Source organism: Seriola aureovittata, chromosome 13, assembly GCF_021018895.1.
Source record: "Seriola aureovittata isolate HTS-2021-v1 ecotype China chromosome 13, ASM2101889v1, whole genome shotgun sequence".
Lineage (NCBI taxonomy): Eukaryota > Metazoa > Chordata > Actinopteri > Carangiformes > Carangidae > Seriola > Seriola aureovittata.
Window position 1 is genome coordinate 17,522,441 of NC_079376.1, and position 16,481 is coordinate 17,538,921.

The 16,481-nt window shown below is 43.0% G+C and overlaps 1 protein-coding gene across 1 annotated transcript; it reads left to right on the forward strand.

Annotated features, from left to right (window-relative positions):
• Positions 1-878: 878 nt before the first annotated feature.
• Positions 879-15,698, forward strand: si:ch211-195o20.7 (cytospin-A). The gene is made up of 12 exons (XM_056394181.1): positions 879-1,255; positions 1,978-2,111; positions 3,846-4,484; positions 4,712-4,764; positions 10,442-10,986; positions 11,358-11,454; positions 11,601-11,667; positions 12,624-12,684; positions 13,051-13,147; positions 13,560-13,676; positions 13,763-13,822; positions 13,933-15,698. Exons 2-12 carry the CDS (start codon positions 2,072-2,074, stop codon positions 14,020-14,022), a joined length of 1,866 nt encoding a protein of 621 aa, XP_056250156.1. The 5' UTR covers positions 879-1,255; positions 1,978-2,071; the 3' UTR covers positions 14,023-15,698.
• The last annotated feature ends 783 nt before the right edge of the window (positions 15,699-16,481 follow it).

Below are 16,481 nucleotides of genomic sequence, written 5' to 3' on the forward strand. Positions count from 1 at the left end.
ATTCACATCCACACTCCTCTAGAGCATTTTTGTGGTTTTTGTGGTCTTGGTTAAACACTCGGAAGCAGGGTTGACATTAATCCATACTAGGTCTGAAAAATGTCTTAAGGCCCCGAAAAGACCAGTGACCTTCCCACCATTTACAAATCTGCAGATACAGGATTCATCAATGGATATTTTTCATCTCAGAAAGATAACATTAAACAATGAACTCAAAAATGTTGATGTTTATCCAAAAAAACATGTGCAAATACTAATATTGATGCTGTAGATTTCATAAAATAGGCAATATAAATATCTTATTTTCATAAACTTGGACAGGCTTTGCAGCATTGCAAATCCAAAATAGCCAGTGGGCAACAAAGATTGGGTAATCATAGGAAATGTCTTTTTATTTCAAACATGACAGTCAGATTGCTTAAATTAGCCTGCAATGGAGCCACAATAAAAGGTCACTAAGAGCCCTAGTAAACAGCAGATAAGGGGTTAAGCTATATTAACTCTTTGTCTTTTTTATCTTGTGTAACCTTTCAATAATTGGACAAATCAAATCAAAGAGTTGCATCATTGGTAAAAAACTATTCAGACAAATTGTCGAATTTATGAGCATACACACACCGCCCTTGTTTAATGCTTTCACGGTGTGTAGATGTTGCACTAGAACAGCATCATCATAATCCAGTGATGTGGGAGCCACATAAGCACTTAGTTAGGGAGGTTTGAATTAAATGTATCCGGTAGCCGTTGGTATAAAAACAGTGTTTCAGCCTGGAGCTGTTTGGTACAGTAGGTCAGTGGGTCATCAGTGAGAGTCTGCTTCATAATAAGTCAAGAGGTAAGGGAAGAGGGCCACCACTTCCCAGCGGCAACAGGTCTTTCCTAACACAGCCTAACTGTGCCCTCCAGTGGACACATCCAGCGCCCACCAGTCCCATCGCTCATCGTCGTTGTGTTTTTTTTCTTCTTCTTCGCTCTTTGTTTTGTTGTGCGGATTAAAACCAGACATTTCTACTTTTTTTTTCCCACCTGCTTATGAACATTTATATTTTTTAGCCGTAAAATGTTGCGTGAGTTAAACTTTAGTCATAGGCAATGCAGTTGCATTTCTCCAGCGGCCATTCCCTCTCCTCAGTGAAGACTCACCAGAGCAGTGAGTGCGCTTGGTTGCTCAGCGCTGGAGGAAGCAAAGCGTGGAGAAGAACAGTTCACCAAACTCAGAGCGAAAGAGTTGGGATTTATTTGTCTGCTTTCAGCGGTTTGTATCCACTTCTCTTTTTCTTTTCTTTTTTATTGCGCTTCAAATTAAAGCAAAGGGTTTTTAATAGTGGTCGAAAAGTGCTTTTAAGTTACGTAAACACGTTTTCAAACTTTAGGATGCGCATTTCCTTTAGGCTTCTATGTAAAGAAAAAAAGGGTTTGGTTGCGCGTTAAAGTGCTGTGGAACAAAAATGATGTTACGTTCTTATCAAAAATATATATATTTTTTTTTGCCAAATTTGTTTTGCCAACTTGGATTAGTTTTGTTGTTGGTTTTGTTTTCGATCGCGCGGAATATGCGGCTTCTGTTTGTTTTGGCGCATTTCTCATGTGCACAGTTTATACTCCTTCAGATGCATTTTAACATGACATGCCAACACTTTGTGTGGCACATGTCACACCGGAGTGTCCTGCTTCTGCGGCTGATCTCACCCCTGTGGCTCAGCCTCTTTGTGTAAACAGTCTGATTTTCTTAGCATTCAAATGAACAGCATGAGCTCCCTGTTCTTTTCCTCAGTCCAGCAGGAACTTTTTTAGGGGAATCAAGGGTTGGTTCTGTTCAGAGCTGTAGTCACTGGATTATTTCTCAGCAGGATAGCAGTGCATAAGTGCATGACTTCATCCATCATCTTTCTGGATGTCGTGTGTGTGTGTGTGTGTGTGTGTGTGTGTGTGTGTGTGTGTGTGTGTGTGTGTGTGTGTGTGTGTGTGTGTGTGTAGGTCACCTCCACAGTGCCACTTTGGTGTGGGCTGAGTGAAAAAGCAACAAGCACCTGCAGGGCCGCGTCAGTGGCCCAAACCCCTTTACTGCAGTATGGGCAACTTTTCCAGCAAGGACGGCCATGGACTCACAGGTATGTCAGCACACACACACTTATGAATCTCAGACTACTTTTTTTAAACTCTCTGGTTCTGATCGATTCACTGTCTTCGAATCTTCTTTGCTCTGTGTGTGCATTCTGACATGGTTTACACATATTTGGCACTACATACAGACAGCTAGCAGTGTGTGTGGGTGTGTTTTGACCTCATGCTTTGTGATTCTTTGAGAATAAAGCCAGCACACCTCAAGGCACTGATTCATGTAGTAGGAAGAGGATAGTGGAGGGAAAGAAAGAGGACAGATACAGGAGGAGAGAGAGCATACCACAATAGATCCCTTAAAAAAGAGAGGGTGGATGAGGGATAATCAGGAAATTCAAGGCAACAAAAGGAGAAGCAGGCGGAAAGAGTGTGTGTGTGTGTGTGTGTGTGTGTGTGTGTGTGTGTGTGTGTCTGTCTGTGTGTGTGTGTGTGTGTGTGTGTGCGCACTGAGCGGCAGGAGGAATCTTGGCAGCCCTCCTGCGTGTTGCTCAGTGAGTGGTCATTCTCCTCGCGTCCCTGTGTGATTTGTTCTGGCCCCGCCAGGCCAGCTGTGATGAATCGGCAGAATTCCCCGGCTCAGCACAAGGGCAGCGGATTAATCATAGGAAGCCTAATGCTATCTGACATACACACCCACATAAACCTGAATGGACACACACACTCTCTCATTCAGTCAATCTGCCACCCATGGTTGGACGAGCACATTAAGGTTTGGAATGAAGAAATAAGACGCAGGGGTGGCATGAGAAAGTTATTAGACAATCCTGTCATTCTTCTCCAGTGATTTGGCCTTACAGCAGGTGGTGCATAACTTTGCAAATGTTTGACTGCTGCTCTTACATCACTTATGAAAAAAAAACATTCATTTTGCTAGCAGTGAGGCTTTTGTCCAAAGAAGGAAAAGGAGGAAAGAAAAGAAGGAGACACGATGCCCACTGGTTCCCATAACTTCTGAAGTTATTATTAGTTGGGCAAGGAATGCAATGAAAGTCAAAAGGTAAAAAATCACTTGTGTTATTGTTACTATGTCAAGTTTGGAAATTTATTTGCGGCCCACTGCTGCAAATTTGTCTCTATAAAAGTCGTCCTGTCTGTATGTGCGTGTGCAGAATGAGTGTTGCGGCAAAATTGCGGATGAGCAGTCCGAGAGGAATGTCTCTATTAAAGCGTCTTCAGGGGCATGGCCTGGATGTCTGCGGGCCAATGAGGGCCTTGTTGTTCTGGTCACCTCACTGAATAGTGTTTTCAGTTTAAACATGCCAGATTAGTGAACACTGTTTCCTGTTGTCGTTCTGTCCATTACTCAGTTGTCTGGTCATGTCTTTAAGTGGCTATCGCAATTACTCAGAATATTTGCAAAAAAAAAAAAAAAAGTTTTGTTTATTATTTATTACTTCACTCGGATGTTTGAGCTTTATTGTGCAGAGTGATGAATGTGCAGAGTTTGACACTAGAAAGCTGTTTTCACTTTCATCTGCTCAAGAGGGGAAGTTTCTTTATGCTTACCTCAGATCCCAGTTAAAGATGAGCATGATTTTGTGACTTCTTACATAAGTGATGTGGAAACTTAAAACCTCCACTGCACATACAGAGAAAATGGAGTTTTCAGTGAAGTAGGAGACATCTTGTATCCAGTAATCTTAAAACATGTCTTGAGGGGCTGTTTAAATATGTATACGCCATTCTTATCTTATCCGAATTTAATGTTTTTTTTTTTTCTTTAGGGGCCCATGGGGAGAGTTTCCACACTCCTCCTGCTTCTCCACAAAGTGATGTGCCTGCTTTCATCCCTGGTGTGCCCCAGCTTCACCCTACCTCACCTCAACCTTCCCTTGCAGCCCCAGTTTCACCTCCACCTCCAGTTCCAGTCATCACATCCATCGGGAAGAAGTCACAGCCAAAATCCAGCACCCCCAGCACCCCGACCACCCCGACCACCCCCAGCATTTCCAGTCCCGCTCCCGATTGGAGGCCTCATTCACCAGTCAGCTCCAACAGCTCAACCGCTGGTCCCGGAGTTACTCCAGTACACAACAAGCCAGGAACTATTGTGGTTAAAGGGAATGCTGCCTTGGGGAGGAATGGGGGTCCTCCAACTTCTACCCCGAGGACTCCGAGTTTTCAGGGGAAGACTGTGGCTGTGAGCCCGACAAAGAGCCCCTCTTCTCTGTGTGGTACCTCACCTTTGTTGGGCAGCTCTTCAGGGCAGGACTGGAGAGAAAGGGACAGTGGTCTGAGTCAGTCTTTACTGGTTCGTCATGAAGCTGGGGACGGCCACGGTGTGGAACTGGAGAAGCTGCTGGAGGAGTGTAGGACATCACTGGGTATCACTGGCAGTCCTGATGGGGCCACGAACACAGCAGGCAAGAGTGTTTCAATGTTCAATATATTTTTTCCTAAATATACTTTATATACTGCCAATAAATAATATTCAGGCCTGCAGAATTTTTATTTGAACACTACAACTTTTCGTGAAATTGCAGGCCTAACATTTCCTTATTTTCAAAAGGGCAAATCCACGTCCTTGACATTTCTTTTTTGTATTTCATATGCATGTGACGTCTTGTGACATTTTTTGTCCATCCCTCAGAGATACTGAAGCATCTACTGACAGAAGTGAAGACTTTGAAGAATACTTTGCAGGTGAGATGTGTTTGAAACGTTTCTTTGTTTTTAAATATATTTACCAGGTGTTGGGTTTGTGCTAAGTGTGATACTAAGGTTCAGTCACCGTTGGCTAACAGCAGTCGTTCATTCTTAGCTCCGCAACTTAAACTACTTGCGCTTGTTATTTTGAGTGCGTAAGTGTGTTCACACTGATAATTATGGCAACATTCAGTGCACTATGAATACCTGGATGATAGATAGATAAATAGATAGATAGATACTTTATTTATGCCCTAGGGGAAATTCATGAAGTGTGAAGTGGTGTACTCATAACGGTCAAAAAATTGAGTGTGAAACGCTGGACACTTATCATCTTCAACAGTTGCTATCTTGGCTATGTAAGCGTTAGCGGAGGTACCACCAACCTATTGTCAAACTTATGAAAATGGTGGCCGAGGAAGCTACACCCTTAACAGAAACAATATGTAAATCAGTACGGTCTAAAACAAGTCAACCAGACACATTCAAAAGTTTGCTAGGGACAATATTTTCAACAAACTCATTGAGCTAACATTAGCTTAATTAGCTAGCTACAGCTAATAATATCTGCTAGTGATAATTACCCATTCAACCTGCAAAACTGACAGTCCCATGGCAAGAAATGAGAAGCCTGCTTTTGTCTACCTGTGTTTGAAATGAAGGACCCTTTGTTTTTAAAACTCCTGATTTTGGAGACAGGTATGTGCCACGGGAAAGGGAAAAGCATGACAAAGGATTTGGGCTTAGCGTACGGTCAATTAGAGACTAAGTTGACGGAGAAAATGCCTCAGTCTTCTAAAAGAAAGTCATTTTTGAGTATTCATGTCAAAGTCACGCACACCAGTTTTACATGAGTCACTGTAGCGCTTGTGACCTTTCATCCAGGAGATAACGCCAAAACACGCCCTGTCACTCTCCACCACCCCCATCTCCCAATCACAATAGGCCCTAAAATGAGCCCCTGCTCAGCCCCCTGGGAGTTCCAGCTTTTGCTAATGGAGGTCTTCCTGTCCTCTGCTTCTCCTGAGAGGCCCAGAGGAGGAAAATCTTTGAGATCATCTTCTGTTCAACAGCCTGCAGAACTGATCAGAGATGCTTGCATGTGGTGGCTCCATTTGAAAGGAGAAGCAAATTTTTCAATATCAGCAGGACACCTGTTGCTTTCATTGTTGTAGATTTAAAAATGTAGATTGTGAAGATTCCACTACGCCAAGAATTCTCTCAGATGTTTCAACCTGAACGTTTATTGTCCCTTCCTGGGATCCATCCACAAGATGCTTGTTCTTTACGCTTATTTTGGACTGACCCATTATTAGGTCCCAAACCCAAAGTTGGATAAGCCATGCACGATCAAAAAAACAAAACATTCTTCAGTCCAATTGCTCAGGCGTTTCAAGCTATCATGAGGATGGTGATATTCTGCGGTAATTTCCTGTCAGTCGTTCGCTCCAATGCCTGACCCTCCCTTATGAGGATTGTAGCCAGAGGCTCCCAGCTTCCTCTAGATCTGCCACAGATTACAACAGCTGGAATATGACCTACAGTGTGCCTCCCTCAACACCATCTCTTTCCCCCTCTTTTCTTCCCTCCGCGACCGTCCTCACTTCTGTAATTCTCCTGTTTTGTTTAGAGAATCAGAATTATTTTAATTGCATTATATTCCAAGCAAGTACTAATTTGATGCACAAGCACTCCACTTCTTCTCCATGGTGTCACTTCTTTCTCTACTTGATATTCTATCCCTGCTCCCTCCTGTCTTTCCTTCCCCTCTCCTCCACTTTCCCACATCCCTGCAAGGACCTGGAAATATAAGCCTCACGCAGACCAGCTAAACCTCAGAGAGACTGTGGTGCAGTACTGAGAGGTAGCCATGTATTAAAAATCGGGGCAATCCAACACTGTGTTTACATGGGCCCTCCGTAGGGCAATATAAGCTAGCTCCTGTCCTGGGAGCCTTTTTTTTTTTTTTGTTTAGAGCCAGAGAAGGGGAGTGCAGTGCGGAGGAGGGGGTTCACATTCGGCTGTTCGGGAGACAAAACTTGTTTTGTTTTGTGCTGTGGGGGGTGGGGTGGGGGGTGCGCTGCAGCTTGAAGTGACTGGCCGGCCATGTGTTTTTGTGTGTGTGCTACACGTGAGACGGAGGACTCACAAACACGTACAGATGCATTGACAGTCTTGGCGAGTACAATTGGGTTTTAGCTTTGTAGGGAAGCCACCCCCCACCCCCCTCCTTCCCTTGCTGTGCCTCTCTGCCTTTTCTTCATTCCCTCATTCTTTCTCCATTAGAGAGCTGACCGCTCCTTCCCGAGCACAAGAACTCATAACAATTACCCTACAACTTCTGCTGCAATGCTCCACCCCTTCCTCTCTCTGTCTTCTCCTCACCCCTTCTCTATCTTGCACCCTCCTCTCTGTTCTTCCAATTCCATCCATCTTTTCATCTGACCCCAGCCTGCTTAAGCCTTTTTTCTCTTAAGCTCAGACCTCCTGTTTTAAAAAAAAAACACCTTTTTTCCAAGTAATTTAAGTAGCCATTATTCTTCCAGTCACATTCAGCTAAGCCTCACCTCAATGCCTCTTCATCTATCTTCATCCCCGCTTTCCCAAAAGCTTCTGTCTCTCTCTGTTTGTAATGTATTTCTAATGTACTGCGTTTGAGCTGAATTCTGAGAAAAGACACATGATTACCCAATGTGCAAACTACTAAGGAAGTTATCCAATGTACCATCTGTGTGTGCTTATGTGCACCACCAGTCTCCAATTGTCTTAACCAACAAAAATGAAAACACTCCATTCATGGCTGACTAGTGGGTGGCATGTCAGATTTGTGCTCCCTCCTGGACATTTAGTTGATCTCAAAGCACTGCTTTGGAATCAGTTCCAGGTGAACGCTGCCGGAGATTTCCTGGAATGATCTCCAGGTTCTATCTGCTCTCTTTTCTCCTCGCCAGGCGTACCCCGGCAAACCAGACTCAAAACGTGCCCTGTATCTGGAGGAGGCCACGGAGGCTGTTTGCATGTAGAATTAGGGAGTTGGAGGAAGGGGCTTGTGTGCATACTGTGTCAAATGTGCTCTGCAGAGTAAATGGTAGTGACTCGGGACCCTTTTCTTTGATGTCTAAGGACATTTAGATATGCAACTTGTAGGCTCTCTGAAGTTATTTTCAGTAGCCATTCAGGGGATATTTTGGCCATTTTGTACAGTGCATGTGTGTGACTGCTGTAGGGCGAATGAATGTCTCTTAATAGGCACAAGAGTGTATTCAACCAGTTTTTGAATGCACACCACAGACTGTGAAAAGCTGAGGAGTGGAGCCATTACAGAGTTGGGATGTTTCCCCAAGTATGTGTTAGAAAGACTGGGTGTGGAGGTGAAATAGGGACAGATGGTTAGAATACACACACGCACACACACACACACACACACACACACACACACACACACACAACACACACACACACACACACACACACACACACACACACACACACAGATCTCCAAGTGTGTTGGAGCCTTTCCAGGAACTGTCAGGAAATCAGATGTGAATCAACAGTACAGACAACAAGTGTATCTGTGTGTGTTGCCATGTGAATGCCGGACACCACATCTGGTCATGCAGTGGGGCACTAGGTCAGGTCTCGAGGGACTGAGCGAGCGTGTGTGCCTCAAGACTGTCAATCCACGCCCTTATCTCAGTGTGAACTGAGGAGCGCCCCTTCCTGTTTCCTTAAACAGACATGCTCCAGTTGGAGTGTCCACGTTCAGATAGCAAAAGACTCTGCGAAGACAACATCCTGCCAATCGTGGCGGGCGTTTTTAGTGTTCCTTAATATAGAACTACAAACAGAGACCCACTACCCTGCTATTCGTTTGGCGCATGTACCCTCAATGTGTGGCTGTGTGTGAGAAAACTTAACAATGTGGTTTGGTGGTGAGGTAAAAGAATAAGGGAGGTGTATGTGTGGGAGAGAGAGAGAGAGAGGGGGAATATGATATGTGCGTGTGTTTGTGTGTGTGTGTGCGTGTGTAATCGGGTCCAGCTGTGGTCTTGAGTCACTGGTCAGATGAGGGAGCGACTTGGCTCAGATAGTGCCTCCTCCTCCTCCACATCTCTATCCATTCTTCATCTAATTACCGACCTTCCCAACCTTTCCGCTCCTCAACGGTCTCCCTCACATCACCCTTGCTTACATTGCGCCACAGTCTGTACGCTTCCTCTGTTAAATCTGTCTTTTATTGTCCTTCCTCTCTTCTTTTCCCTTTTCACATTCCCTCTCTCCTTTTTATGATGATGGTTACTTAACAGTTTTTTAATACTCTGGTATCGTTTACCTCTTGGCTTCACTGGGTCCGAGTGCGTCTTTTGATGTCTGTGCATGTCCGGGGCAATAATACTCTTAAAGAAGGAGAACTGCAGACTTTCTTTCTCCCTTAGTTACCCCTCATCTTGAAACTGAATCGAGTGCAGCTCATTTCTAATGACTAACAGTGGGTAACAAGGAAAACACTTATTGAACCACAGGGATGGTGACACAGAAGCCAATTTCACAATGCTCCCAAAATGTTGCTTAAATGTGTTTTCTCTGTCTTTGTCCAGACTTGTTTGGGGTCTTTTTTTTTTTTTTTTTTTCCTCTTTCTCGGTTAGTTGATTTTAGATGACATGAGTAAAACCTTTCGGCTCAGTTTTGCCTCATTAGAGATGACTTGCCAGCGCCATTCCTCTCTGCTTGCTGAGGCTTGCCACTCAGCTCAGTTCAACTTGTAGCCTTCTAATGAGTTGTCCTAATGAGTTGGTCTCCTAATGTTGCTCGTTTGATTTCATTTGATTAGTCATTGTCTGCAGAGGGTTCAGCTATGTCTGCTTTAGGGGAGTCAGACCCAGTTTGCCTCTAAAAAATGCCTCTTTTAATCCTGTGTATGGAGTGATTGTAGAAAATGACTTGCAGTATAATAATCCCCTGTCTTAGTGTAGCAGCTTATTTAGTACTGCCATGAAAACACAAGCTGCATATATTATTGACCCAGGAATAGATTTAAATAAGAGAAGATGTTTTTCAGAGTGTGAAATTTGTTCGTCACGCTAAACACGTCACGATGAACTGCGATGTCGTTGGTAATCCTTTAACATTTTAGTGTCATCATCAAAATCTTTGTATGATTTGTCCAGTAATTTGCCTGGTGACCATACCTGAAAAGCTAAAGTCATTGCCATGCTACCACGTTGAACTGAAGATGGCGTGTACAGCCACACAGAGCTCTCAGAGGTCTCCAAGTCTTGTTAGAATTGATTTACCTACAGTACATATTCATCTTGAATCAAATTGACATCCTCAGTAAAGTACAGAGGTGTTAAACATTAATATAATTTGAAATATTTAGCAGAAATGTGGGGGTCAAGTACACTTTTGTGTAGAGAAAGGGCACCATAAACCCTGGTAACACGGTAAGAGCATTAAATATAGTGGCTGGTGGTGTTGTGAGGGGCGAAATCAGAGACAAAACATTCAGAAAGAAAGACCAGACGAGCTGACAGACACGTTAAGGCTAATTGTGTGCCTTCATCTACTGTATCTTTTAAAAAAGACAATACTACAAAGCATCTTCAGTCAGATGGAATAACAAAGTATTTTTTTCATGTAAACACACCCACACACACTCTGTTCCCCTTCCAGACGGAGCGTGGGGAATGGCTACAGTTCCAGGCCGACCTCCAGGTGGCGGTGTCAGTGGCAGACCGCCTGAGAGCCGAGGCAGAAGAGGAGCTGACGGCGCTTCGAACGGCGCACAAGGATGTGGAGAGGGAGCTGGCTGCCGCCCAGCAGAGGCAGAAGGAGGCTGATTTGCAGCTGGTCACCCTGAGAGGGGAGTTAAAGGAGAGCAGGCAGAGGCTGGCGACTCTCACCCAGGCTCAAGGCAAAACTGATGCTCAGGCTCCGTGTCAGGAACCAGAGAGGCCCAACGCGGAACCAACCAACGCTTCTGAGAGCAAAGAAGGGACCCAGAGGGGCGTGGATAGGGCGGCGCACCGGCTGGGACGAGAAGCGACGGAGACTCGGAGTGAGAATGACGTGACGAAGACTGTTGCCAGCGAGGAGGCGAGAACAGGCTGTAAGGGTGTGGCTAAACGTTACCTGAGAAACGTAACCAATGAGGACAGGTGCGGAGAGGAGGCGCGATCCACTGAGACACGAAGGACGGTAACCACAGAGAGGTCAAGGTGCGATAAACTATTTTACTTTGTGTTTTTTTGGGGAATACACAAAAACAAGTGGTACTTCTGCAGTACATTACTAATGCATCATTTTGTGTGGGTGGCTCCTCAGTGCGTTCAGGCAGTCAGATATTTAAAAGCAAAGCCTCTTTCCCGTCTTAAACATTTTTTGTCTCTGACACCACATGCAGAAATGGATAACAATAACAATGACCAAATTTGGCCAGGTCTGTCTGTGATTGTGGCCTTTTTTTGAATGTGCTGCACTCAATCCACAGGCTTTTACAGGGCCACTTGGCTGGAGTTGAGTGGAATAGCAAAACAGTTGGTTCGGTTTATTGTGTCTGTTCTCTTCACTGTGTGTTGTAATATTACAGAAGCCTGTCCAGATTACCTGCCTCTTCAGACTCCCTCACCGTGCAGAATGGAACCTCGCAGTCCAACACTGCCACAACGGTCGGACCCACAAACAAGGTGAGATACTTAATCTTTAGGAAGATTCTTCATTATTTAGTAGTTCATTCGTTGTTGGCCAGTAAATGCTTGTGCACCTAATCAGTGGTTTGTTTTACATGCAGTGATTTTTGCCCTAATTTTAATGAATTTTGTTTGTTTTCAAGAACTTAGGGCAACTAAGAGGCCGAAAAAGTCTGGACTGGCAAGACAGCAAGTCAAACACTGATATAGGTGAGTGTGTGTGCAATTTGCTTGTGTACAATGTGTTACATTATGTTAGTGTGTGCGGTACAGCTGTTATTTCACTTTCAAATTTTTATCCTAAAATTGTTAAAGGCTTCCCACTGAGGTTTTGACCACTACTGGTGCTGTTGAGCAGTGATTTTAAAAAAAAAAAAAAAAAAAAAAAAAAAAAAAAATGGCTTTCCGTTTTGTTTGTGTGGTGCATGCGCAGGAGGACGCACAGTGACGAACATGCACACGCCTGAGTGTGCGGCCAAACCGAATATACACACATCATTGGTTGAAGAAGGAAGAACAAACAGAGGCAATGAAGAAGAGAACTAGTGATGAAAACAGTGCTTGGTTTCTAATAATTAAAAAAAAAAAAAGATCGGCTTTACAAATGTTTTATTAGGAGGGAAATGTGGTGCACATTTGTTAGACCTCAAAAATTTGCACAATCCGTTTTGGTAAGAAAAGAACTGGACATAGACATACATTTATTTACAGGAAAACTCCACAGTGCACTAATCAACATTGTTTTATAGACAGTGGCTCAAATGATGTAATGTGTAATATGAAAAGAGAGGCACATAAAACACAAAGCCACAGGAAATTATGATCCATTTTTCTGCAGTATCCCTCAACTCTATGGAACATTTGATCATTTTTCTTATTGTTTTGTTTTTCATGTTCCACAACTTCTCATAATGTCATTTCCATCAATAGCAGACAGCTTTTTTCACCATAAAAGTTCTTTTTTCTTTTTATAAACCAGCTGTAGTGTCCCTGCTCAGCACTAAACAGACGCTGCCCCCCCAAGTGGCCAAAAGATGATTTAATGCGGCTTTAAAACATGTAGATGTGTCACAGGTTGTGTGATTAAACGTCTCTCCTTTCAGCACTGCCTGTTCATAATCATGACTCGCTGTTAGGTAAGGCTCTATTGTTGCTCGTCTTTGCAGGAAAACGTGAGGAATCTCTAAACAAGTACAACTCTGCCCTCACGGAGTTACCTCCCACCAAGTGAGTCCACACACACACACACACACACACACACACACACACACACACACACACACACACACTGAACACTGACAGACCATTGTTTCCAAGAGACCAACCTAATTGCTACATCCTGTGTAAAACTAATTACTTGCCTTGACCCAAGTACATTTGTCTGCTGAACTCATAGAGCTCAATATTGGGGCCAAAACACCTCTCTCACCTGAATCAATGTGTTAATTAAGTTTTTCTTTCAGTACCAAAGTTAACTACTGTATGTGACAAGATTTTTATTATTTATTTATTTATTTCATTTATACTCCCACAAAATGTTAGCGCATAACGACAACAATCTGAGGCTCTCAGCAGTTTGTTTCTTGTTGTCAGGTCCCAGGATGGTTTCAACCCACTGCTGCGTCGCCATGGAGGCTCCAAGAGAAACTCGCTTCTCCGCTGGTGTCAGATCCGGACACAAGGCTATAAGGTGATCCTGGATTTGGTTTTTGTACATATTCTTGAAACTGAACTGGATTATATTTTATGTAAATTTACATTTTTATTTCATGTAGATTAATGAAATAAGTTTTCTTTTCCAAGCAGCAGCTAAGGTTGTATTGATATCTGACAGTTTCATCTAAGGGAATATGTCGAATTAGTGCTTCGCATGGGTTGTAGTGTATGTCGTCATACGTACCGGATAAATTTCCTGATTCGCCTTCTTGAAATTCAGCCTTGATGAGATGTCACAATACTTTTAATATTTCTCAGAAGAAGTGAGAATTCCAGTTTTCAAAAGTCTTAAGTCTTTAAAAACCTAAATTTCAAATGGTTACTTACCAACTGAAACCACTGGAACTCTTTGCTGTTCCCCTTTCCGTCATTCCTTTTCCTTGCAGAATATTGACATCACCAACTTCAGCAGCAGCTGGGCTGATGGTCTCGCCTTCTGTGCTGTCTACCACACCTACCTCCCCTCACACATCCCTTACAGCACTCTTACTCCAGAGAACAAGGTAGGAACTGTGCCTGCCGCCTGTGAAACGAATAGCACCATTTGATTTATGCCGTTCAACTTATCGATTCATTCTTTTCTCTGCAGAAGGAGAATCTCAGTCTGGCATTCAAAACAGGAGAGACTGTTGGGATTTCACAAACCTTGGTACGCCCCGGTGTATTTTACAAATATAACTGTACAGTAAAGCCTCATCAGACTTTTCTATGAAGGTTGAGTTTGAGCTTATCAACTTCTTTGAAATCTTTGTCCGGCAGACGGTGGAGGAGATGCTGAGAGTGGGTGGTCCTGACTGGCAAAGGGTCCTGAGCTACGTGGAGAACGTGTACCGTCACTTTGAGATGTGACTGCTGCAGGAACTGACAGACAATCCCGTACTGGATCCTTAAGGACTCATCAAAGGAAACATGATGACGGCTCCCTGAATACTAAACCATGCCTTTGGTAGGTGTCGGGAAACTGGAGAAACTGTTTTTCTGTCTTCTGTTTTCTGGCAAAAAAAAAAAAAAAAAAGACATTAAAATATTACTTTTCTTGCTGTTTAAGTGCCGGATATCTTAGAAACAATAACAGTGACAAAAAGCCATCATTACCAGAAGACATAAACTCTGCTGTTCTCTGGTCTTTTCCATTAACTTTTAATGTGACGTTACAGCTCAGGCGGCAAAAGGAGTTGTGGAAAATTGTAGCACATTGGACATACTTAACATATTTACTGAATAATTGTGTTTACTTACCATCAAATTTTCACAGCTAAGCAGGTGTGTTGGTAACGCTGGACAAAAATCTTTGTTTAGTCCTTTTGTTGAAGACATATTTCATCATTAAATTGTTACAATAATATATGTGTCGAAACACACCTTTCTCTAAGAAATAAAACTTTGGAAATTTTAATTTGCTGCTGTGAGTTGAAGTTCTCTCTGCTTTATTAGCTGTTATACGAAAAATGTCCAGGCAGAGGAAGTGATTTGATTGGTTTGTTACCACTGACTCCACAGTCAGAATTTACATTCGTATAAGTTTTATATTCTTAATCAGCCGGCATTTCACATACGTCAGCATGTAGTCTGAGGAATTCCGACACGGTGGAAGTAGAGAGCTTATCCACTTGAGTGAAATGTGCAGAGGTAAGCATCTGACCAGCTGAGGAGGAGGAGGAGGAGGATGCAGAGCGAATGATCAACAAAACACTGCCTTTTTAATGCAGAATTACATACTGTAGCTTTCAAAGTAAAGGTCATGCTTGACCAACTCCTGGAAATTCAGAACATGTGGAGTATGGTGTATGTACAGAGTGAGTTGCTGTGTATGTCTCCACACTGGTACTTCACTGGCAGAAAGTACTGTATTACAACATGTCTTTTGTCAATTATGTTTTTCCCTTTAACCTTGTATGTGATGCTTTCCAGAGATTCCTCTTGTTCTTGGCCTTTTTTAGCCCTCTGTAAATATGCACTTCGTCAGCACTTTGTTTGTGTAAGAATGTAATAATGTACAGTACAGGTTTGACAGAACTGCTGTAGTCTTGTTAAAAGCTCAGTAGGCATTCAGTAGCAAGGCTGCAGACCAGTCAGAAGATTTGTTTTTGAATGGCAGTAGATGTTTGCTCCCAGGAAACACTGAGACTGTGTGGCAGTTATCAAAACCTTTAGAAAGTGCCTCCATGTTATCACAAGTGTTCCAGTGCTGTTTAGGTGCTCAGGGACGTGCATTGCAGGCGTGACATAGAGCAAAAAAAAAAACAAGCTGACACAGGCTTGAAAATCCAGGTTTCAACACAATGTCACGTTCCACCTGAATTCTCACAGATGCACGAACACACTGTCATATTTCACCTGTGCTGAGAAACTAAACACCAGGTATTGTTACGACATGTTTGAAGCCGAGTTTGTTGCCAAAGTCGTACGTGCCAAATAATTGGACAAATAAACCTTATATTGTAAAACATGTTAATATGTAACTAGTGTGGAAAAAAAAAACATGATACCAAAGAAATAAAATATTAATATGAAACAAATAATAATGTGTGAGTATTGTGTAAACACATGATCAAGTGGTTCTATTTTGTTGGCTTTCAGCTCGGTGAAGTAAAGTGAAGTACTCCCAACTCCCTTCCGGTTTAAAGTTTTAAAGGTGAGGAGTTAGCCTTGACTCTGTTACCTCCTGCTGGTAAACGAGAGTTAATGCAGGCTGTCATTGTGCCCGTCCCGTCATGTTTCCTCAGTGAAAATTTGAATTAGTGGTTAAAACATGCTCCCACAATGTCAGCGGTTCTCCTCCACGCTGCAATTTTTTTTTTTTTGCCACAAACTCTTTGTGTACTAACATGTATTTATGTGAAACTGTCACAACAGAGCAAAACAAACAACAGTATGACATCTTTCTCTCAGTTTAATAGTATGTAAGACCAGTAGTTGTAGCTGTTTTTTTTGTTTTTCTTTGGACTGAGAGCATATGGACAAAGTTAACTGCATTTTCCATCCACCATCCACATTTTTCTCCCAAGACAAAGCCTCATTATCACCCCCGCTTCTCTGCCATCCTGACACCCTGTGTTGTCACAAAGTAATTAAAATGTCAAACCTTTTTACCAGATAGCTGAAGTGTGATAACAGGGATTTGTTTTCCAAGGAGAGAGCTAGAAAGTAGTAAAAAATGTTTACTAAAAACAATCCAGATTCAGATAGCAGCCTCTTATTTTCATGCCAAGAATTAAACTCCCAGGTGGCTTTGTGTCGCGTATCACATCCAGAGTTGTGTTCCTCCTGGCGCTCAGGACGTACTTCCTTCTCAGCACGGATACACT

Coding starts and splice junctions, on each gene's coding strand:
- si:ch211-195o20.7 (XM_056394181.1), top strand. CDS start 2,072: ATGGGCAACTTTTCCAGCAAGGACGGCCATGGACTCACAG. Junction 11,668..12,623: donor CAAGTCAAACACTGATATAG/GTGAGTGTGTGT, acceptor TCGTCTTTGCAG/GAAAACGTGAGGAATCTCTA. Junction 13,148..13,559: donor TCCGGACACAAGGCTATAAG/GTGATCCTGGAT, acceptor TTTTCCTTGCAG/AATATTGACATCACCAACTT.